This window comes from Taeniopygia guttata, chromosome 4 (assembly GCF_048771995.1).
Source record: "Taeniopygia guttata chromosome 4, bTaeGut7.mat, whole genome shotgun sequence".
NCBI classification, from domain to species: Eukaryota; Metazoa; Chordata; class Aves; order Passeriformes; family Estrildidae; genus Taeniopygia; species Taeniopygia guttata.
The window spans coordinates 37,391,905-37,416,317 of NC_133028.1; the positions used below are offsets into that span (position 1 = coordinate 37,391,905).

General features: G+C 38.5%; 1 protein-coding gene across 18 annotated transcripts in view; it reads right to left on the reverse strand.

Moving 5' to 3' along the window:
* PALLD (palladin, cytoskeletal associated protein) overlaps positions 1 to 24,413 on the reverse strand; it is a 189,836-nt gene that overhangs the window by 11,993 nt on the left and 153,430 nt on the right. For 13 of the 18 annotated variants that reach the window (XM_012573473.5, XM_012573475.5, XM_002186714.7 and 10 more), the window contains 5 exons: positions 12,727 to 12,862; positions 10,240 to 10,341; positions 9,644 to 9,694; positions 8,031 to 8,252; positions 2,998 to 3,147 (listed from right to left, as the gene is read on the reverse strand). In XM_012573473.5, the coding sequence (XP_012428927.5) occupies positions 2,998 to 3,147; positions 8,031 to 8,252; positions 9,644 to 9,694; positions 10,240 to 10,341; positions 12,727 to 12,862 (661 nt within the window). The remainder of the gene's footprint in view (positions 1 to 2,997; positions 3,148 to 8,030; positions 8,253 to 9,643; positions 9,695 to 10,239; positions 10,342 to 12,726; positions 12,863 to 24,413) is intronic. The other 5 variants (XM_030271390.4, XM_030271385.4, XM_072928417.1 and 2 more) reach the window with 1 other exon arrangement.

A 24,413-nucleotide genomic window follows, 5' to 3' on the forward strand; every position in this document is an offset into this window, starting at 1 on the left:
TAATTTTATCACAGTACTTGCAGGGCTGCAAGTAGCAGTTCTTTAAGAACTGTCAAAGCTCATCAAAAAACAATTTCACCATGCTCCCAAGCAGCAAACAGAAAAAAAATTGTTCAAATAGCAACAACTTTTGTGTTCACTTAGAAATGAAGTCTGTGTCCCACTTCTATTCCCATGACCCATTTAGTCCACAAGTAAAATCCCTGCATTAAAATAAGCCATTATGCAAGACCCACAGCAATTCTTTACGTAAAAGCTTTTTTCCCCCATTATGTTACAAGACCACTGAAGACATCTGGAACAAATGAATTTGTATTTTGGGTACCACTACATATTAATATTTTTCTGTCAGGTAATGAATACACATAGTTTGGGATCATTTCTGCATATCTCAGTACATGATGGTGTCACAAAGAGAAACACAAAGGGCAGTAAGGAATTTGGATAGGGAAGATTAAGCAGGAAGCCGAAGATTTTGGAAAAGTCACAGGATGAAGAGGATGGAAGCAATGAGTGGGAAGTAATTAATGAGATGATGTTCTAGAAACTAAGGGAACTCCAGCCTGAGGACTGTGGGTGTGTAATGCAAAGAAGCAGAGGGAATGGGATAAAAATAAAGAAGGTGAAAAATAACTTAATGTGAGCCCATACAGTTCATAGAAAGAGCTCAGTTAAGGGATATAATCTCTAACTAAAGGCCTAAACCAGGCAAGGTTTTGTGTTTGCCTAGGCCTAGGGTCCATTTGCTCTGGATTAACTTCTATGGCAAATTTAGAGCAAACCCCAGTGGTGTGTCAGAAGTTTAATTCCAGTTCACTGCACTTTACGTCGTGGGCAATGGGGCCTTCTGTGTTAACTACCATGGACAATCTCCAGGGTCTATCAACAAGGCATTTTACACACATAAATCCTGTTATGTTAGCCCAGGTCATGAGATGGCATGGACTGGCAGAGCTTTAATGAACTGAATTCTTTGCTTTAATAAAACCAATTTCTATCAGCTGAGAACACATCTTTTGCTTTACTGTTTGGTGATTCCAATAGCAATGACCAAACACAGCAATAGCCTAGCAAATATCTACCAGTCCATCAGAGTTCTGATGTGAGCTCCCTTATATTTACGTACTTCACATTCTTAAGGAAAGGTTGCCAAATTTACTTAAGTTTGTGAGAGCTTTGAGACGTGGACAACTTTCCATTAGAATTGAGAAGACTTTGCCAAAAGTATTCCACTCAGGATGACATAAAAGAATTGGAATCCAGATCTTTGAGTGTGAAAGGCTAGTACATTAACTCACAGCCCTTCTTTGCCTCCATTGTACTGTTAAATGCATAGTAAAAGCAAGCAAATAGTGGAAGAGATAAGCATGTTTGCTTGGGAATTACACTGTAGAAAGGAGGATGCTTCTGGTTCTTCTCCAAAGAGGGGAAAAAGGCATAAGCACAAGTATTTTATCATTTAACAAAGCTACTTTTTCAAGCTCCAAGCTGGGAGCCACACCAATCCAGCTCATTTTAGTGCATCTAAAAACCCACTAACAAAACAGTGCCATCAATGACCAGAACTGGTAACCTGGGTCACTGTTGTGTCATTGAATGAGTATTATCCAGAACAACAAATGCTCCAAAGTAGGCTGTGAATATTCAGGGACAGAGTACAGTGCCCAAACACAAAGGCAATTTGTTCACCAAGTTCTCTAAGACTTTGGATCACACAGTAACACTACATAGTGAAACTCTGTGCATGCACTGAGACAACACTTAAAGGAAGATGAACAGGAACATTTCTTACCTTGAGCATGCATATATTTTTAAACCTGTTGTGAAATTTTACTGTTTAAATGGTACCAAGTATTGTAACAATGTCATCTATGTGTAAAAGCTCCCAGATTGAACAATTCCATGGCCTTACGCTATTTCATTAATATTTCTTTTACTTATACATGTAGAAATAATAATTAAACCAACTATTTAAGCACTGCAGTTCATAGAATCTACCAAAAGCTGCTCTCTGTGCATTGCCTGTGTGTACAACCCTTTATATTCACAAGCCCTCTGCAGTATGAGCAGGACTGGCAAGCTGAAGAGCGAGACAAAAATGGCAGCGTCATGCTGAGTAACCTAGCAACATGCATAACAGAGCACAACACTCCTGCTTAGATTAAACTCTGTCTCAGTGATACAGTTTGTTATTCTACAGTGTGATTCTGCTTGCAGGCCTAGTCTTGGCAAGATATTTGGCACTACAGAATAAAATAATTCATTACATCCCAAAAGTTATGTTACCGCTTTGCTTTCTCATGTGTAACTCTTTCCCCTCAATTTGCTGTGGTGTAGGAAAAGTGGATTGAAAAAGCTGCTTCCTAGGATGAGTGACCTGTAAGTTTGGCTATGTCTAATGAAATAGTGGGTTTCTGCTGTGTACCTCAACTCTTGTATTAAATCTCCAAAGAAAAAATGGCACTGTTAAACCAATAACACTCTTGTATTTCAGAAAAGCACTGTTTAAGGACTGCTACATAATAGTGCTAGATTTTTTTTTGCCTTAGAAACTTGCAGTCTGCCTAATGTAAGCATGTTGAGGTGTGATATACTCCCACTCATTTAAAAAAAAATTGGCCTCAGTCAGTGAGTAGGGTGAACAAAAGAAAGTTAAATCTCTGGACTGGGTTACTTCTGCTGGTAAACTGGATTTTTTTCTCCCTTTATCTGCTACCCGTACTTAGAATACTGAAATAACTAGTGTAAGAGTAATTAAAAAATTATATCCCTCCCCCTGAAACCTCAAACCATAGGAAAAAAAACTACTGTTGAGTTTCTAATCTCTTGGAGATAGAAAGGTCCCACCCTACTGATGCAAGATGAAAACAAAAATCTAACTTGCATACTTTACAGTGACTTCATCATTTAATTAAATCATGCATATGTGAGATGAGATAGTTTTCTGAAGATTTATGTCCAGAAGGATGTTTGTTCTGGAGCCAAACCTTCATTTACCTGTGGGTTAGCAGCCATAATAGTGTAATTCCCATCATCATCCAGGGTGGAGGCTGCAGTATGCAGTGAGCAAGTTCCATCAGGTTCTCTTTGAATTCGGTAGTGATCACTTCGTTTAGAAATTTGCTTCCCATCTTTAAACCAATAAATCTGCAGGAAAAAAAAAAACAAAGCACAGCTGGTAAGAGGTGGGTGCTCATTGCCATAATTTCTCATTTAATAGCACTAACAAAATTAACGGCTGAAAAGCTCTCTGGTAAGTAGTAAAAGAAAACTACTTTGATCAACTCCTCATTCCATGGGTCTCGCTAACAATTACAAGATTATCAGTGGTCCAAAGAGAAACAACAGCCTGAACGATTTCCAACAAAACACACAGGTGCATGAGGGCTGAGTATTTCAAGAACTGAAACTAAATGTCATTACAAAGAAGAGATTACTGATTTCGGAGATTACTAATTTTACACTTATTTTGCTTAAATCTGAAGAAGTCGCAGAAAAACCTTGAGAATGCTTTTGCTATCTTTTCAGAAAAGAAAAACATAAATAAAAAAACCAAAATAAAGATAGGCTTAATTAATTCGGTGAGGAATAAAATAGAAGCAATGATCTCACTGTTGAAACATCCGTTTTGTCTCATCCATTACACTGACTGGACTGGACCAAAATGCCAGAGGGGATAGAGCTGCTCCCGCTGGCAGTGTGCAGCTCAGTGTGTGGAGGGGCCAGCTCAGTGTAATGACATGCTCTAACCTAACAATGTCACCCTGGTGTGACAGGCCAGCTACGCAAGTGGACAGCTTTGCAAAGTAATAGGAAATACTTCAAAGCAAAGCAGCGCATTGGTATCTGCTAATAACTGCATGCCAACACCAGCACAGCTCCAAGCTGCACAGAACAGTTACTTTGGCTATCAAACAGAGGGCTTTTCCAGTACTTTTGATACATAATTTTATTCTCTGGCTGACCCAAGATACACTTTCAGTGAGCCAAAAAAAATGATGTATGCAGGATAATATCTTACAGTAATCCATGAATTACACACACAGAAAAAGTACTTTTAGTGCCTCAAACTTGAAGGGAAAAAAATTAACCCAGCTTTCAGGTTTTTTTTTTTTAATATTATAATAATAAAGTAAAATCCCAAACTGTTATCTGTTGGAATAAAAAGTAAATGTTGTGTATGCATGAGCACACACAAAGGAATATCTGAAAAATGTTATACTAGGAATGCTGTAGTGAGATGCCCAAACCCATATTTAAGTAGAATATTATTTACTTGTTGTTTCTGAAATGTGTACTACACACAACATCAATTGTGTTCAGCATTTGAGATGCTTGTGCAGATACCTACACCATTTTTAGGAGGCCAACTCATTCAAAGTACAACTGTATTTGTCCTGGTCTTGCTGGGACTATTTGGCATGAGGAAAACACACACATTTTGCTCAGCCTCATTTTTGAAGTGGGAATTTAGATATTAAGAGTGAGGAAAGGGTCCTGGCTCTCCAGTAAAAAATGAAGTGACAGAGAAATGTGCAATTCCATTCCTGATACAGCTTAATCAGCTGGGTTCTTCATATGTGCCAGCATTTCAAAGTTTGAAATTCACTCACTTCGGGCAAAGTTAAAGGTGTACTTTTGAATTTCACAAAAAACAATTGAGGTTTTTTTGGTGAAAATCAGTGAAAATTTTCCTTAAAAATTTATTATTGTGTATGATTTTTATATTAACAAGCATTATGCGTAAGTTGAAATGATTTCATTTCCTCAATAGCTGGTTATACTTGTTTCCCATTTTGTCTGTCAGCAGCCTTGCAGAGACTCTGTGGCCTGAACAAAAGATTTAGTCATCTTCTTGTCTGCTGACAGAGCACTTACTGGAGATGTAAGAGATATTTGATCACTTATACACACATGCTAATGGGTGTTAAAACAACATTGCTGCAAAAAATGAGTTTTAACTTGCATGCTTTACATGTGTCATAATGTTGCTTGGAAATCTACTGCATTAAGCAGTAACAGTACACTTATTTAATAACAGTACACTTATCAGAAATATCAGGAGACATGCATGGAAATACACACAAATATTAACTGAACCAGCTAGCCAAATATCATGTATATGTTGTCCAAAACTTATATCGACTCTGTTTAAAAGCATTAGCATCCCATATGAGCAATAAATTCTTAATATAACCTTTATCTTACATGGAGTTACTAAGTAAAACAGTACCACTGCAGGAGACAATGGCCCTTGCAGTGAAATATTTTCTTTCTAGGATAACTTTCAATAAATGTACCATTAAACTACGTAAGCACTGAACACTGCATCTGCATTGCTTTTATTTGCACCAGATTTTCAGAAACCAGTGTGTAATGAATAGGAATACAGTGGTATGCACAGTACAAAGGAGGGCTTGATCTTGAGCAGCACAAGAATTTTTAATCACCAAACATTATATTCAACGATGTGAAGAGGGAGCAGTATGAGATTTATGTAACATTTGTGTCTCAATCAACCTCTTGTATGGCATTGTCTTAATTCTGAGGAGAAATAATCCTTAAAAAGAAGTATTCCATAGTCTCTCCTGTAGCACCATAGGTTTCTCATTTTAGTAAGAAAATAGTTTTACTTTACACCAAAGAGTAGGCTCAGATTTAAAAAGTCATATATATGAAGACAGAATTTGCACATCAGTATTCAATTTACATGGCATGTTCAGGGGAAAAAATAATCAAGCCAATAACTCCGCTTAGAAAAATCCCTTGTAATGAATGCCAGATTTTACAAACACTACACTACAGTCCTTCCCAAAACCATTCCTTGGCAGACCTGACAGAATACTTAGAAGGGAGGAGCTTCAAGTTAGTAAATTATTTCCAGCTTTTCATTTGCCAGAGCAAAAAATGTATTCACAAGCAACACTTCCAGCTTCAACAAATGACAGCAGAAGGGCAGCCCTCAGCCACTGAGCTTTTCAAAACTGCTGTCTTGGAATGTTCTGGCAGATGAGGGGGAGACACGGCCTTGGACATTTGTGAAGCCTGGCTAACAAGTAGCCATACAACAGGACTGAGATTGGTTCCATCCCAAGCAACTTAACAAATTACACAAAGCATCTGCGAGTGAATGGAACAAAGGGCCAGAGTTCCAGGTGCAAGAGCAAATCACTTCTTAATGTGCAGGCTTTGACACTGCAGGAAAACAGAACATCTCTGACTCACAGGGCATTCACATGGGATGCTCCTCTGTAAGGGCACGCTTTAGGGGAAGTGCTAGGAATGTGGTTTCTTGGCTGTGCAATCCTTATCGTCCCAGTGAGGGAAAGAAGACATCCCCTTTCATCTGCCTTAAATCAGACAGAGAAACTACACCTTAATTGGAAACTGTGGAAATTAGGGAATGGTGAAGTTGACTAAGGCTGACTCATAACAGGTCATCTAGCAACTCAGTCATAAGCCTCAGGCAGAAAGAGTATCTCTGCACACACTGCACTTCTGTCAGCAACAGATCCATTTGCATTCCACCCTTGTTCAGCACAACAGACTGTTACCTATGGTCATCTCAGAAGTAATCCTAGACATGAAAATTTGGTTTCAGTCAGATTGGGCTTATCTTCTCAGTGTGTGTGCCTTCAGTTTGAAGCAGGAGTGCTTTTTTGATATAAGTATGCTGATCAACCCCACTTACTTTGCAATGGTTCACATCATGATGTGCTCTTGAAGCACAGAACTAGATTCCTTTCAGATGAAACTAAGCCAGAAAATGTGCTCCAAGAACTCATCTAGTGTGCAACTGCCTCAGTCTGTGGGACAAGATTAGAGCTAGCCTAGAGTAAAACCTTCTGACGTGTGTAGGGATGGATATCTCATTCTAGAGATTTTTTCTTCCTCTGCTCTTCACTTCTTGCTGATGTAGATGTAGCCCTAGTTCTCTGTTGTTCTTCCTCTGCTACCTCATAAAGTCCTTTTTTTTTTTTTAAATTAACAGCTTGTACTGTATCATATACATATATCATTGGGCATATAAAATCACTTGCATTTCTCTCTGTTTGAAATCCTAAGTACCCATAAAACTTACACTAGATGAGAGATTTGGTTGTGACTGCTTCCATGAAGGTCTTATATTTCAGATAAGGCATCACAGCCCTTGTCTAAGAAGATAAGAGCTGCTGTCCATGAGAGGTCACTGTGAGAGCTGCGAGAGCTTCACAGGGAAGACACTGGCTTTGGCAGGGGAGTTGAAGAAGCTGCTGCCTTCTGCCTGCTGCATAATCAGTCACTTGATTGCCAAGCAATTTTTGAAACTGTTGTATGCAACCTATCCAAGGAGGGCATTCTTCCAGACTACTGACATCATGCAGCTGGTACTTTAACATTTGCTACAAGGAAATGCTTCCCTAGCCCAACCCTCCCTCAGAAGTTCATCATTAAAACCTCACCATCATGTCTCATCTTGCTGTTGGGATATATGGGAGCTTACAGTATTTTATTATGCCTTCTTCTACATTCCAGTAAAATCCAGTCTTTTTAGTGTGTGTAGATGCTGAAGAATGAGAGATACCATGCTGGCTTCTGAACTAAAACCCACATGTTTTTGCATTAGCATGTTACCATGCCTGAACTAATTACCCATGCTAGCAAGATAAAGTGGCTTTAGGGACTCCTATGCCAGCTCATGTGGGGCTTTCTAATATTGCACTGCATTCTGTGCCACAAATGTACCCTGGAGGTAATTCTGAAAATGACAGAAGCTTTCCTTCCAGGTAAAATAATTGAGTAGAACTCTCAGGAGGGAGTAACTGAGAGCAGAAGTCTCATAGTAGCATTTTTTACTAGATTTTGACCAAATAAACTCCAGGTACCCCAAAACAGATTTGGCAGTTTATGCCAGATAGGCATCTTTCTTGTCAAGTGTGAATATCTCCTGTTCCTGTAAAATACAGCCCATAGAGTCCAGAGCCTGATGGTAAAGTACCAACATAGAACTCTTCAGACAAATTCTAGAAATATTTACTGTCTTTTCTTACCTTTGGCTTTGGATTTCCTGCCACTTTGCATGTAAATGTGACTGGCATTCCCTCAAAGATTTTGTAGTGTTTCAGCTTTATCTCAAAATATGGTGACATACTGTTATCAATAGGTTCATCTCCATGTTGCACTTCGTCATCTGATTCTTCCACAGGAGATCTCTCCAGCCTGTATTCAATTTCACTAATCAGCCTTTGCTCAAAGCTGGAGACTTTATATTCCTGTCAAACAAGAGGTAGATATTAGTGTCCGGCTTCAACACATTGCTCAGAAAGATATGTTCTTAATGTTTGGATTTTTTTATTTTACCAATCTTTAACAAGCCATTAAGTTTTTACATATAAAAGGAAACTGTATCTTGTTGAAGAAAAACACTATAATCCATGTCTCCAATAGCTTCCCCATAAAACAATTGAGACATCTGGTATGAGGCAAAAACTGTATTTCATGTTGTCTTAAGGTCTAATTTATAAGGGGAAAGAAACTCATTGGTTGCTTTCTTTCCATTAAAAAAAAATCTTATAAGAATAAAAGTATTCTGAGGCAGTTCATAAAGACAAAAGGAACACACTAATATTTCCTTGAGGGTACAGACAGATTTAGGGTGGGTTTTGTTTCCAGATGGCTAGAAGACCATATGGTTCACATCTGCTATTTGCATAGAACTCTACCAGAGGCTGAACCAGAAGGATAAAATTATTTTGTTTACAGTTGCCTGTAAAAATGAGGACAAAAATAAGAGAAAATTGCAACAGTGGCAGTCCATTATAGTTGTTTCCTTTTACTCCTGTTGCTATGATGCCCTTTGTGTGGGATCCTCCCTTAGAAACAATATTTACCATAACCGTATTGAAGATATAGCAAGAAGAGCAGAAAGGTTCATCAAGTGTAAAACACTCTGACTTGTTTGAACTCGTTATGATTTACTGATATACACTGTTATTTGCTTTCTTGAACTGTTACTTTCCAGAATTCCTGCTTGGAATCTTACTGATAACAGTGATGATGTTAGACTGCAAAATGGCTCAGAAGCAGGAAAAAAAAATTCGTCAATGCTCTTCTCAGTCAGCAGAAATTCAGACACTCTTTCAAATTACCTTTGGCCATTGTCTCTGACCCTTGCTGTATTTAAGAGAGAACATGCATTTCATGCTAAGTATCCTTTCACATCCCCATCCTTTGTTGCTGCCTCTGCTCTGAGAATGACGTGTTTCTGCCATTGGTTACAGAACTAATCATAGCCCTGGATAATTGCAAAAAATGGAAGAGCAGAGGAATACCTTGTAAACTGCAGATAGTTTTAAAATTTCTTTGTTTCCTGAAGTGTAACATAAAAGTAAAACATGAAGTACATGACACAGTTAGTACCGTATCAGTGTATGTTATTGTTACAGCACAAAAATAGTGGAGCACACAACGATTGCTGTTAAACTGTCTACACTCACACAGGCTTCTAGAACAACTTGAACATCCTCATAAATAGAGTGCAGCCCAATTCTCCACAGTTATTAATGCTAGGTGACCTCTTGTTATTAACCAAGAGCAGCGGAATGGAACGAGAAAAGAAAAAAAAAAACAGACAAAAAAGACAGAAAAAGGTGAAAATTATAACCTTTTGAATATCCATGGGACTCACTAGAGAAGCACCAACAGAGCGAGCTTCCTGCAAGGGTAGAAAAAAGATCAAGAGGCAGAAAGAAGATCAAGAGATATCCATGACAGTTCCTCAGTTTTTATCAGGTGAATGCACTTTGTGCAGCACCACAAGCAAATGAATGCTACACATTTCTGAATAGCAGCTCTGGCATCTGAACAATGGAGAGTCTGTACCTGGCCTTTCAAGCAGACTTTCTGTTGTGGTTTTGGTCTGCACCCAAAAAGCGTCTATTACACAAATAAAGAGAAGATGGTTTCAAGATAGTAGATGCAGTTCTGCTTTAAGAGACTTAAAGGTCAGGACAGAATAGGATAAACAGAAGAGTTTAAAGCAGAAAGCAGACATTCGAGAAGTCTCAACCTTATGGAAAAACTGAGCAATAGACATGTGATCCTCCAGTTTATTTCACTAATAGATAACATATGACTTCTGTAATCAATAACCATCCTACTTTATTCTTATGTATGACTTTGTTTTAATGACAATCATAGTCTGTAAAAAAATAAAATCTGAAAGGCATTTTTTCCTGTGTAATTGTAGTTATGTAGTACCTGTATTGCAGGATCTTCTTCTGGTTCCTGTATGTTGAAGACAGTTGCAGCGCTGTCTGCTCCCAGCAATCGACGAGCCATTTTTTCCTCATATGTTAATCTCTGAACAAAAAATAAAAAGGAGATGAGGGGGCAGGCAAAAGAAAGAGAAGATATTATTTCTCCAACTGCAGAGCAGTACACAGTAAGCAATGCTTAAAGTAATGTTGATAAAAGAGAGCAGCAATGTTTCTAACAGAAATTTTCTATCACAGTTTGTAATGCATTTTTTTAGTATTACAAGTGGCTTTTCTGGCTTAAGCAACCCTTGCACTGACTCTGCCATTTGTTTCCATCCTCATGCCAGGAACTTGGGTAGGAATGAGCAATAGAAACTGCTTAAATCATGGCCATCAGAAGAGGGCATAGCAAATCATCCCAAATCTTATCCAAGTCATTTTCCTCAGTTTTTACATTAGAACCACTAGGCAGAAAACACTGCCAAAAATGATAAGGAGATTCTACTCTCCTTGAATATTTTGTCCAAAATACAGAAAAATCTATTCTTCAAGATTTTAAAACTTCTATTTCTTTTTACTCTTTCAGAAATTCAGGAGACAGCTTACAAAAGACAATTTACACTAAGAAGAGAAAACAAGTTAAAGGACAATCCTAATGCATAAATCAATTATTCCATTATTAGTTTTTTTCCTGCATTTACAAATGCATTTCAGACACTTTCTTACACATCAGCATTGCAAAAAAATGCAAGTTTGTGGAAGACAAACCCATTTCATGGTGAAACACCTCATTTAAAGAGAAAAATGAAAAACTAATGAAGAATGGAAATTGTAAACATTACAGCTACTGCATGCTTGCTTTTTAAAAAAAACCTCATTTAATTTATTTTTGTCTTAATGTCATATTGTAGCTAAGCCAGCAGGCTAAAACTCATGACAACTAGGTAGCAGTGTTGTCTCGGTTACAAGCATCTAAGAAAATCATGAACTTTTCTTCACTTCTGTTTCTTCTGCAGTCACTCCAAGTGCCCATTGCCATGATTACACATACAGAATCTACCCAAGACAGGAATCTGCAAGGCAAAAGCCTCAAGGGAAGCACCAGAACAGAGTTTATTTAGTTCAAGCTCCCACATCATCTGATCACGGTTATACTCTTTTTTTTTTTTTTTTTTTTTTTTTTTACCTCGGGCCATGTGGGCATTCTCAGGACATTCCATTCATTTGCCCAGGCCAAACATCTCCCTCACTTTCCAAAATAGGCATTGACAATCATTCTCAGCCCAATTCCTTGGAAAAAACAGGAACTAATACACTATGACAGTGATTTTGCTTAACTGCTACAGAAAATTGCCAGCTGCTGTGCAGTCAATGGACAAAGGGAACAGAAGCAGCAGACACTCTGAACATTCTCCCTATTTCACTCCATTGACTTTATTAAGAACCAAAATCAACAAAATCAAGCAATATTCATCGACAGTCTGACTCAATGGGCCTTCTTGAACTACACCACCACAGCTCAGACCTAGTAGCAAACTTAGTAAAATTCTGGGCATTGTCTTGAGAAACATAAAATTCCACTTCCTTTCAAAGTGACCGAAAGGCATCTCAAGATATTTAGATTTTTTAAAAAAACATTTTATTAACAAAAGAGGGGTGACATTTTAAAAATCACTTTCCTCTTAAAAGAAATTCCTGCTTCAAAAATAGTGTCTTAATAACTGTAGAAAATTTTTAGGAAAGTTGCTTCTCATCAACTCTGACCAGGAAGAATTTGGTATTTTATCTTTCATGTGTATCTTAAGTGCATAAAAAAGAACAGACATCTTTGTGGCTGTGCATTTCCATTGCCTGATATGCTCATTTTGCCTAATTTCTTGACTCTTCAGGCAGGTCATTAACTCTTGAGTCTGTAAGTTATTTCTATGTTACATGGGTTATTTCTATGTTATATGGGTTACTTCTATTCTACTGGTCAAAATTCTATCGGTCAAAAGAAGCCCCCCAGCTGCAGAATCTAATGATGCCTGATTCCAATTGGGTTGTTTTTTATCATGAACTGCCTTGTACCTCCTCTGATGTCCAGTTACCACCTACTGCTTCCCCCCTTGTCCAGTGGCTGGGCACAAGGTAGAATGAGCCTGGACTGAAAAAGAGCTGTGCATGTTCATCCACTCAGTAATGAACATTCAAAAGCAAATGGCCCTTGAGGCTCAAAAAGTTGTGAGGTACAGACTGTGCAGGCTTCTTATGAAAATTCACCATTTTTGCGACCTCCATTGCTTTGTTAAGTCCAAGTAAAATTGTGAAACGGGAGAAGGAATGTACGCTATCATTCCTTTTGGAAATGCAGCTTTGAAAATTCAGTTTAAAATTACAAATGCATAAAAAGCAATCTACAACCATTATTTTATATGCAGCATGTCTCAGAAACTACCAATGGTGCCCACTCTCACTCACTCCCATTCCCCATTTTATGCTTTTATACCGGTTGCCCGTTATTCAAAAGGTCTTCTTTGAAGCGAAGTTTTCTCTCCAAATCCTGAATTACAGCATCTTTTGACCCTTGAATCTCTTCATCTGATGCTATCCTAGCAGTTCTGCCTGTTTTCTTGGGAAATCCCCTGCAAAATTACAAAAAAAAAAAAGAAGAAAACAAAACATGAGCTTTCCTGAAGCCATTTGTATTTAGGAATCTATCTGGAATCACTGCTATTAATGAAGAAAACAACATTGTGTCTTTGAAACTAGAGGTCTGACATATTTCTTTCTATAGTGTCCCTACTAACTCAGACTACTAATTAAATGGTTAGTTGAAGGACAAAGATGAAGCTATCCTTTATTTGTGCTTTAGTTAAAATAGCCCTCAGGATTGCTTGGCAATGGCTGTAAACACCATACACTCACAGACGAGGAGCAGCAGCAATAAAGCAAAACGAGAGGAAACATGAAAGAGAAAGCATGACTAGATAAGTGGGGATGGAGATGGAAGATAAACTAGGTTCCTATGAAGTACCAGATGAATAAAGATCAGGAAGATGTAAGACAAGGCAGTTAATTATTAATTTCTTATGCTATTTATTAACTAATTCCTTGTAGCAACTTAGTAATAACTGCATAACTTCATGTTTATTCTTCATATCTCTGTGAACACATACCCATAAGGCAACATATAAATGTTTTTGCTCAAGAAGGGCCATTCACAGTCTGAGTTACACTGACAAAAAGAACAATCATCCTTGTGAAGCAGTTCTCAGCAGCAAGATTTCCCAGTGGAATAGCAACCATTTAGCAGTTCACATTCACAGGGCTGATTTATTCCTCTTACTAGCCTACAGGATAGGATTGTACTTTCAGCAATTTTCACTCCCATTTTCTTAAACAGTACAGGAAATTTTATTTTTCCAGGCTGCACTAATATTTAACACTTTTCAGTAATGTTATGATGGCTTTGTTGCTGGAAATGTCCAACATGGGTGGTTTCTACTGGAGATCAGCTGTTCTTAACACAGTTGTAAAGAAATCAGCATTGCTATCCTATTTGAAACTTGTAGCACACCGTTTCTCCAGTGAAGTCACACAGGATTGTTTAAAACACTGATAACTGGTTCAACATTAGTTTACAGGGTTTTTATACCTTCATTGCGTAAATAGGGCTCAGCCCCATTACATGGGAATAACATGGAATATATGGAATTGAATCATATAAATAGACAAACTCAGATGACAGATATAGAAAAAAAAATCAGACTAGCATGTAATTGGCAAATTTATTTACAATACTCAATATTTTAATTAACAGTGCAAAAATTCTAAAGAAAAATCATACAGAGATAACAAATTTTCTTGGATATTATTCAATTCTGTTTCTATGGTTAGAGAAACTTCATTCTTCAGCAAGAGCTTTCAATGGTAATTTCTAGCACTAGAAAAAATGAAAAAAATACACATATACTGTCAAAAGCCACAAAGGAATTAAGTGAATAGATGCAGAAGACAATAGTTGGAAGCATTCCTAACTAAATAATTTCATATTCCGTTGCTGTAACTAAATGCAAAATGTGAAAACAGTGAAGTTCTTGTAAAAAGGACTGCATTTTTACATTAAATCACAGCAGAAGAGCAGACATTTGCCTAATTTTACAGAGACAGAACTATATCCCTTGCCCTAGAAATATTCATCTATTTTTTTACTACCGAGTAAAATAATTCCCTTAGATTTCAGCTGGGGCTCTTTTCCAGTCACAAATAAAAAGGCCAGTCTCCTCCACTCTGTTTTGGGGTAGAGACAGGAAAACTGTCCCATCTATAGGAAGACAAGAGAATGTTAAGAGGCAGGGATAAGGTCTCTTCAAGAAAGAGATGCCTCGATAACTCCAGAAAAAGGAAGACATGGAAGGAAAATGGACAGGAGAAGGTGGGAAGAGTGGATGAGAAGGGAATATCCCTCAGGAAGGCTCAGCACCTGCTGGAAGGCTGCTGGGCAGGTGCCATCTGTTTCTCCCCTTAGTCTTTCCCTTCACCTCCCAGTCCTTAATCACCTAGACCAGCATTGCCATGAAATCAAATTTTGTCATGTTTTAGACTACCTCACCTCCAAAAAAATTAAAAAGCCCTGAACAAACAACAAAAACACTCAAATAAAACAAAACAATCCCAACCCGAAAATCATCCAACTTCAAGGCAGCAAATTTCAAGTTGGGCTTCACCTTTGGCTTTACCCTGTGCCAGCTTTTAATGGAGACACGCATCCTCCCTTGAAAATTCCAAGACATACATTAAGAAACAGCTTTCATTTCTCATTCTCACAAATGTTATACTTGACGAATAAACAGAGTTTTACCAGAAAAAGGCCTACTTATGCTTGGGACTCAATAGGCTGTAAAAGTGAAATGTAGAGTTCACTCAAGTAAGTCACAACAGGGTATGAAAAGAAGAATGAACTATGTGCTTGGGAGTGGATCTCAAGTAAAGGATTTTCTGAAGCACTACTGATTATCTCTGAAAACAAAAACCCCTAAGCAAATACACGCATTTTTCACAGGGAAATGAGCACCCAGAGAATTAAAAGTTAATAAGTTCAACATCCATACTAAACACAGAAAAACAATATCACAGTCTATTTCTAAACAATGTAGGATAATAAGAAAATGAAAATTGAACCATGTCAAACTTCATGTTTATCTCTCTGTCAGGCTGAAGGGCATGCAGATAGACAACAAGAAGTAGCTTTAATATACTTCAGTTTATGGCTTCTGAGTTAGCTGCCAGGAGCTGCAGTAAGTTCCCTAGTAAATCAGGGAAGTGGAGTCTGGCTGAAATTTCTATGATATGGCTGCATAAAGCTATTCAGTCAGAAAAGGCTGTTCAGAAATAACCAGTGATCTCCTTTTCTATCAAACTGAAATAATATAGTCCAATGAAGCATTTCAAAAAGCTCTGTATACTAAGTACAGCACTTAGGATTTTGGCCTTAATTGGAAAAGTGAAATCGAGAAACACATTTCTCTAATTGGCTTATGACACTGAATTTGCAGAAGCTGCAATTCATTTGCAGGTAACAACTCTCACAATAATCTTCATGATTTGTGTAGAGGTATTCTAATGATGAAACTCAGGAAAGTGTTCAAAGCATGATAGCAATGCTAGAATTAACATGTTAAGCATCTCTGGAGAATCTATGAGATGATAACTTGGAAAATAACACTATTATTTCAAAAGGGAAAGAAATATAATTCCAGTACATGTCAGCATAAGACATGAAACTGAGCTCTTTTCCTTTATTCCTTGCTATTAGACACTGAATACAATTTTACCACTGCACTTCAAGAAAAACACAGCAAACTGGAAAGTTTTAGAACAAGAAAACTACCACATGGTTTTAAAGCATAGCTTTTGTGACAAAGTGTGTCACACACAGAGAGGCAAAAAATTCTTGTTTATTTAGTCAGGAAATTAAAAGATTGAAGATAGACAGGCAAATCAAATGAAATCTCAGAAATCAGACAACAGCTGGCATCAGAAAATAGTTGGTATTTAATCATTCTTCATGTCCATTGAGGATGATAAGTCACAATAACTTGAAGAAGAACAGGCCTAGCTTAGACGCCAACAATGTAGAACTCTGCTTCCTCCACCCTACAAGAGTGACATTTAAGCCCTTGAGCAAGTTATGTAGTGAGACTACATAGGAATTTTATTTTAGAACAAGGTATGCAAATATGACAGCAATGGCCTGGGGATCCAGAGTAACTTTTAACAGGAGAAGCAGAGTCCTTTAAAACCTTCCAGATTTCTGGTTTTGTGTAAGATGATCCCAAGCTCTGCACAGTCCTTGTGGAAGTGTCACCTAAGATCTAGTCAAGGCAACTTGCCTGAAAAGTATATTATCTTCCCTTTATTAAGTATTTAAACAAGGAAGTAGTTGGTTCAAAAATTTAACAATAAAAGTGAGCACTGCTCAAAATTTGTTCAAATACCTTTGGAGAGCTTCTCTCTTCCTCTTTCAGTACTATTTTAAATTGGGACAAAAAACTCAAAGCAGTGCATAAGGAAACATAGCTCTTCCTGCAGATGCTCTGTTTCCACCCTGTCTTCAGAATCTCTTTCTCTAAATACATCATACATACATTAAAAACTGTCCAAATAGATACATGTGTGTGTATATATATATATATGTGTATATATATATATGCATACAGACATACCCCACAGCAAGTTAACTCTTAAGACATACATTCTTGGGATGAATTTCAAAATGTCTACAAAGCAATGATAACAGATAAGAGGACTTTAGTAAATCTATCTTCCAAAGCACAGATCCTTTCAGCCTGAGTAATGGTTTATATGGCAAGACAGCCTGGCAGCAAACTTTCTTCAGCTGCTTTTGCAAATATTTTCCACCACCCTTACATGCCCTTATCTGGATGCATTTAGCTCCAAAGATTTGTGTCCTCAGTGACGCATGAGCTTTCTTTCTGCTTCTCACAGGAATAATATCAAACAAAAAAATCTGCCAATTCATTTATGCATTCATATGTTCATTCTTTGCCCAAGGCAAATTTCAGATTTACTGCATTAAGCTAGCAAGAGACAGCATATTTCAGGCTACTGACAGCATCAGTCTCAAGCACACAACCATCAACAAAAATGTGCAGAGAAAAGAACAGCCTTGAGAAGTAGGCTGCAACTCATATGGATTTTAAGCACCTCTGAAATACACATCACCTAAGTCAGTGGGGGCCTGAATCCAGGCGTAGATAAAAGCACAAATGTCTGAATTCTTTTGGTCAGAAAGGGTGCAATGAAATTGCCAAAACTGTCATCTTAATTCACACAGAGATTTTTGACAGCAAAGATTTTGCAGCCTCGGCTTGGCTCTCCTTAGTTTTGAATATTTGCCCTGACATTTGTTTAGAAAGAAGGCCAAACCAGCAGTACTTTATGTTTTAATTACACAGAGTGCATGCTGGATGCAATTCCCTCTTTTCCTATGTACCTTTTACAGTGTAAACAAGGGCAACAGGCTGGCTGTTGTTGTCCTTCCAAGAACAAATTCCTGTTTGCAGCCAATATGGCTTAGTTTCACAGAAATCCAAATTAATTCTCTGGTACTGAGGTAATGAACAGTAACTTGATTTTTTTTTTTCTTTAAAACTAAATCCTTCCAAAAATACAGCTAATTCCTGCTCACTTCACACATTTTTCACTTACTGTAAAAGCAAAGCTACTACAAGCACTGTAATAGGTCACAAACTTTGAAGCTGCAGCTGCATAATGAAACTGTTTTAGTCTGATCTTGTCATACATACTGTGGAGACCAATGTGATGTTACATGCATCTTAATTAAGGGATGCATGAGGAACAGACCTGCCTAAGGATGACTTCCAGTAAATGGAACAAATGTAACAAAAGTTCAATTATTTCTACCACCCAATGTTCTGAAACTGTAGTTGAAAAAAATAAATCATGTCTCAGCATTGGATAGGGTCAAGACTGACATGAATGATACCAATTTTTGAACACGTTTGATCCCTCTTAATGTTTAGATAACAAATAGTACAACTCACCTACAAAGTACATGACTACTACCATTTTTTTTTTTCTCTAAAGTTTATGTTTCAAAATGCATTTCTACTCATAAAAAAGAAAAATTACTACTTTTTCATTCCCCTGTTCAGTTCCTTCCCCTCCTGAGCAAGCTATCTCTCTGCCTCATGCTGCACTGGCTATTGTAGCTACATAAGCACCATTTGCCTTTCAAAAGATGTGCATATATTTCGATATCAAATTAAAAATCAAATGCCTATTTTGTAATCTGAATTTCTGATTGTTACCAGCAGTATGCTAGAACTGATGGTCAAGAAGAAATAACTAAAGCACCAACTGCTCCTGAGTATAGAAAAGGCTGGCACAATCCTCATAGTCCTGAAATCTCTAGAAAAACAGATAGCTGTGAGAAGTATGAGAAGAAAAAGCTACACTGGACTGGAAAAAGGTATTATATTCAAAATATAAACCAATTCCAGTTGATGTGGTGTTACTGGTTAAGGTCTCCGCAACTATCAAGCATTGTACCTGGCTTTCACATTCACAGATGTTTTTGTGGCATTCAGATCTGTTTCAAATAAGGAAGTTATAAAATTAAGTCCCCTGAAAAGAAAAGCCTGCAGACCAAAACAAGCATCAAAAGCCATGCTGGGAACAGCCTCTCTTGTCTTTTTGACAGGGAAATACATATACTAATCCTCTTAGTCAAGTTCACTACCACCTTCAATATTCTTAAGTGTCTGCAAATACCATTTTGAAAAAGAACTGGATAAAAAACATCTTGAAAATTAATACTTCCAGATGCAATGATACTGCTATTTCGGCTAATGTCTGTGTGTCTCTGTGTCACATCCTTGAGCTCTACTTTTGCACAGCTTTAATTGATTACATCTGGGGCACAACTGGGATTTCTAAGTTCAAGTGGAACAAACATGCATTCATCATATTTCAGAAAAGCAGATATGGATATGTATTTTACGATAATCACATGCACATGCCTAATCAAAAGGTGCAAAAACAAAGCCCCCAAAATGAGCTGTTTCTCAGTATAACCAACAAGAATTGGTATAATACCACAGCTAAACCCCTCATGTGTTGGTATTACAGTCACAAGTAGTATCCTAGTATCCAAGCTATGGGAAAAGAAAATTTTCAAGAAAATGTAAACAAAAAATGGTTTAATGGGCAATTTTGTTAATAGCCTAACAAAATTTGAGGTTGCGAATGAATGCAAACCCTCATATTTTCTGGAATTTTTCCAGTTACAGCAATACTTGTCTTTAGATATGTTTTCCCAATATGTTATCTGGGAATACTTCCAGGTATGACTGAATAGGCAGCAAAGAGAGATGAAGCACGGAAACACCTGACCTGTCTTCTCAGTTTGATGCTGGAGTTCTTAATCAAGGTACTTCCTCCTACATATCACGATTTTCACATCAATCATACTGTAGATAACCTCAATTTTTTAAAAATTGTGAGAAGCATAACTTATAGAAACAGGAAAAGTACAAGTCTCATCTACATAGGACAGCAATGCCATTTACTCTAAAATGAAAGTTGGGAGAGTGTTGAAGGCTGTAAGATAAAAAGACAGAGAAGTGTATTTTTCCTCAGAGTGGTCTGAGGAAATTGTAATTTCCATCATTGCTGATTAACTAAAGGAACATGACGATTACTAAAATATTTGTTTCAATTCCATTTGAGACAGAATTCAATGGACAAGTCACAGTACACAGCTGCAAGAACAGACCAGCAGCTCTGATTCAAAGGGGGAAAAAGTGCAATGTCTGATATTGCTTTTCTCATGATTCCCACATAATCTCCTTTATTATTTGGATTTAATGTTCTAAAGGTCACTGAGACAGCAGTTATATTTTGTGTAGAATGATAAAAGCAGTATTTAATTACCTTCTACAAGGTAATTTGGACAATATTGCATTCAAGTAATGCTTTCTTTTCCATTTTCCATCCTTTTCCAGAAAGCAGTAAATCAATATTCATGTTCTTTCACCAATTCTGTTCAGTCATATTTTTTCCTGTTTTTAACTAAGGTAGTATTACTGAAGGTATCTACTTTAAGAAAAGGTCTGCTTTTAGGAAAATCATAAATTTTTAAAGTTGCCTTCAAAAGGATATATGTATAGCTAACACTATATATTTTTTTTACTTAGAAAGAGGTTGGATAATTCCACACATTTTAGTGGCAGGTTTTATACTTTTTAAAAGCAAATATTCACTAAATAAATAGTCAACAAATCCTTCCCATGAGATTATTTGTGCTTTCACAAATGCTCATCTAAACATATAATGTATGTGCTTAGATAGAAATTTTAGGTATACTTATTTCTGTTCCTTCACAAGTAACTTGTTGATTTTTTTCTAGGAACAGTGAAGATCAGTTTCTAGCTTCAACAAACTTAACTGTGAACTAACCCCCCTCAATCATATGTTTCTGTCACATTAGCTCTCTTCCCTGAAAGTGTTTTGTAACTGTCGTGGTTTGATATGGAAAAAGAATTTTCTCGGAAGGAAGAGGTCAATTTGGACATTGACCAATTGAAGGTGGACACGCCTCTGAGAACACAGAGGGGTTAAAAGCAGAATTCCCGGGAGAACTCGCTCTCTCTGGTTCCGGTCAGCGGTCAGTGCAGGACCCTGCCCGGCCTGGCCATGGCTGGGTGGGGGAGGGGAAGGCCTGACTGAGGTAGGCCAAAGCACGGAGGGGACTGGAACCCCCCTGCAGATGGAAGGGTGGAGAAATCTGGGATGTCTCCGTTCCCACCCCAGAGTCTCTCTCTCTCTCTCTCTCTCTCTCTCTCTCGAGAGAGAGAGAGAGAGAGAGAGAGAAAGAGACAGCGGTGGTTTTATCAGCAGCACGCCGTGGGGAAGGAGAAGAGCGGGGGGGCCGCAAGGTGCCCAGCCGCCTGTGGGAGCTGGAGCCTAGTCAGTGAGCCATCCTTGGGAGTGGGGACTTTTAACCCTTCCTGAGAAATGAGAGCTTTGTGAAATTTTTCTCCTCCTCAGTTTGAAAGAGAGGAAGAGAGACAGCTTGGACCCTGGGATGTTAGAAGGAGAAATTCTAGGTGGGAGGAGATGATGGAGTGGCTTTTGGCTGGACTTTTTCTTGGTAGCCACAGACTGAACCGATCTTCTCCTCCAAGAGAGACTGTATTTTAGGAGGATGCTGGTGAGCCAAAGAGACCATGCTTCAGCTGGGAAAAGACAGAACTGGAGCAAACAGAGAAAAGTTAGGAAGGTTTGTGGTGGTGCCCCCTGTCTTCAGAGAAGAAGAAGAGAAGAAGATCTCTGTTCTTGGACCCTCGGCCCCAGGAGGAATGGGGGGGACTGCGGTCCCAAAAATGAAAAACTGAACTGTTGTTTTTTCCGCTTGGCAGAGCATCCTTGAAAGGAAAAAATCCTAAAAGCAGTCTGTCCGTCCATGCATTGGTGGTGAGAACACTGTGCATGGAAAGGAGAGGGTCACCATGGCAAACTTTTTCTCCGGGTGGTGCCATGTGTGACATGGAAGCACAGGGTGTGGCAGCTGTGTTTCTTGGGGAATCTGTGGCATGGGAGGGACTCCTCTCTCCCTTGATGGACTGAGTATTGATTATCTGAAGGGTGGGAATCTGACTGGGGTCCAGGTTGTGTCTTGCTGTGATTTGTTGGAGTTGGGTGGTGGGAGGAGGAATGCTTTGAAAGGTTTTCATTTTGAATTTTGTGTTTTTTTTTTTTTTTTTTTCTTTTATAGAAGTATAGTAGTAGTAGCTTAATAAAGTTTTTTTTTCTTGTTATTAAGTTTGGGCCTGCTTTGCTCTGTTCTCGATCGCATTTCACACCATTCAATTGAGAGGCTGCATTTTCATGGGGGCGTTGGCACTGTGCCAGTGTCAAACCATGACAGTAACCAAAAGCTAATCTGAATACAACAGATCCACCCACTCTGGAGTTTTCTTTAGGAAAAGAAGGAAAGAACTGAGATTTTTAAAAGCACTATTCAACAAACTTACTCCAGCCAAGTTTTACCTCAGAAATTACTGACAAATGCTCATAATTGCCTTAAGAACTTAATTAGCTATGCAGTTCCACCAGCACTTCTCTTCTGCTTAATGACACAATTCTCTAGCAAGACACAAAGCTACCAAATCTACTCCATTACTAAAAAGAGGTTATTGCCAAAGCTTGTTCAACCAACACCACCATAGCCACAGCTTGAAAATGCGAGTCACTACGAAGTGTCTAGAGCTTACTGGAAAATTGAGATATAATTTTTTCAAGGGAAACACTCACTATGTTGTTACAAATAAGTACTTAAAATATTTAAAAATTAATTATTAGGAATTAATGGCACAAAGCTTCCTTCTGTTGTTTCAGATGTCCAAATAAAATGCAGTAAATTCACAAGTAGGTTTTCCCATAATACATGCAAGACTGTAAGACCACATGCTATTAAAAAAAAATCCAAAACAACCAAACCACAAAAAACTCCATTCCAAACAAATTAACAATTCCCACTGCAATTTTTCCAAATTATCCAAATTAAACTGGAAAGAGTATTCATTTGTTCAAACTGGTTTAGCTAATGCAGTCACTTCCACAGAATCTCAGGGTTCAAAAACAAGGAAAATTTTGAAACATCACTGTGGTATTTACTGTTCATGGGCCCACAGAATACAGGAATTGAATAGAGGATTAGAAATGATTTTACAGAATCACAGAATCTTCTGAGCTGGAAGGGATCTGCAAGAAAAACCAAATCTAACTTCTGGCCCCACACAGGGCACCCCAAGATTTAAACCGTGTGCTTGAGGGCATTGTCCACACACTCCTTGAACCGTGTCAGGCTTGGTGCTGTGACCACATCTCTGGGGAGCAGTTTCAGTGCCCAATCACCCTTTGGGTGTAGACCCTTATCCCAGTATCCAACCTAAGCCTGCCCTGACACAAGCATCAGACCATTCCCTCAGGTCCTGTCCCTGGTCACCACAGAGGAGAGATCAGTGCCTGCCCCTCCTCTTCCCCTCACAAGGAAGCTGCAGACTGCAATGAGGTCTCTCAGCCTCCTTTTCTCTAGGCTGAACAGACAAAGTGACCTCAGCTGCTTCTCATATGGCTTCCCCTAAAAAGGCCCTTCACCATATTCATTGTCCTCCTCTTGACTCTCTCTAATGGTTTAATGTCTTTTTTGTATTGTGGTGTCCAAAACTGCACACAGGACTTGAGGTGATTCCACCCGAGTGGAGAGCAGAGCAGGACAATCCCCTCCTTGCCTGGCTGGGGAAGCTGTGCCTGATGCCTGCCAGGGCACTGCTGGCCCACATGGCTGTCAAGGCACAATGACTTTCCGTCAGTCAGGACCCCCAGTCCCTTTCCAAATTGCTGCTCTCAAGCCTCTCATCCCCCAGTCTTCTTGTATATCCAGGGTTGCCCTGTCCCAGGTGCAAAATCTAGCACTTGCCTTCATTAAACTTCATACAGTGGGTGCTTGCTCAACCCTCTAATTTGTCAAGATCTCTCTGTAGGGCCTCTTTCCCCTTGAGGTAGTTGACAGCTCCCCTCAGTTTAGTATCACCATCAAATTTACTTAGTATTCCTTTGAATTCTGTGTCTAGGTCATTTATCAAGAGCACTGGCCCTACAGTGGAGCTGTGTGGAACCCCACTGGTGACTGTTTGCCAGCCTAAAGTAACCCTGTTTACTGGAATTCTTTGTGCCTGACCTGTGATCCAGTTGCACACCCATCATATCATGTGCTGATCCAGCTGAATGCTGGACATTTAATCCAGAAGGACACCATGAAAAACAGTATTGAAAGTTCACCTGAAGTCAAAAGATATTACATGAACAGGCTTCCTTTGGTCAGCTAGATGGGTTACCTTGTCATAAATGGAAATAAAGCTAGTCAAACAAGGCTTTCCCCTGATAAAGCCATTCTGGCCAATGACTGCATTATCCTTCAGGTGTTTCTCAGTAACTCCAACAGTCATCTTCTCCATAATTCTACCAGGCACTGAAATGAGACTAACAGACCTGTGGTTTCCTTCGTGATGTTCTTGAAATTTGGGAAACATTAGCCAACATCCAGTCAAGTGGGACCTCTCCAGATTCCCAAAACAGTTCAAA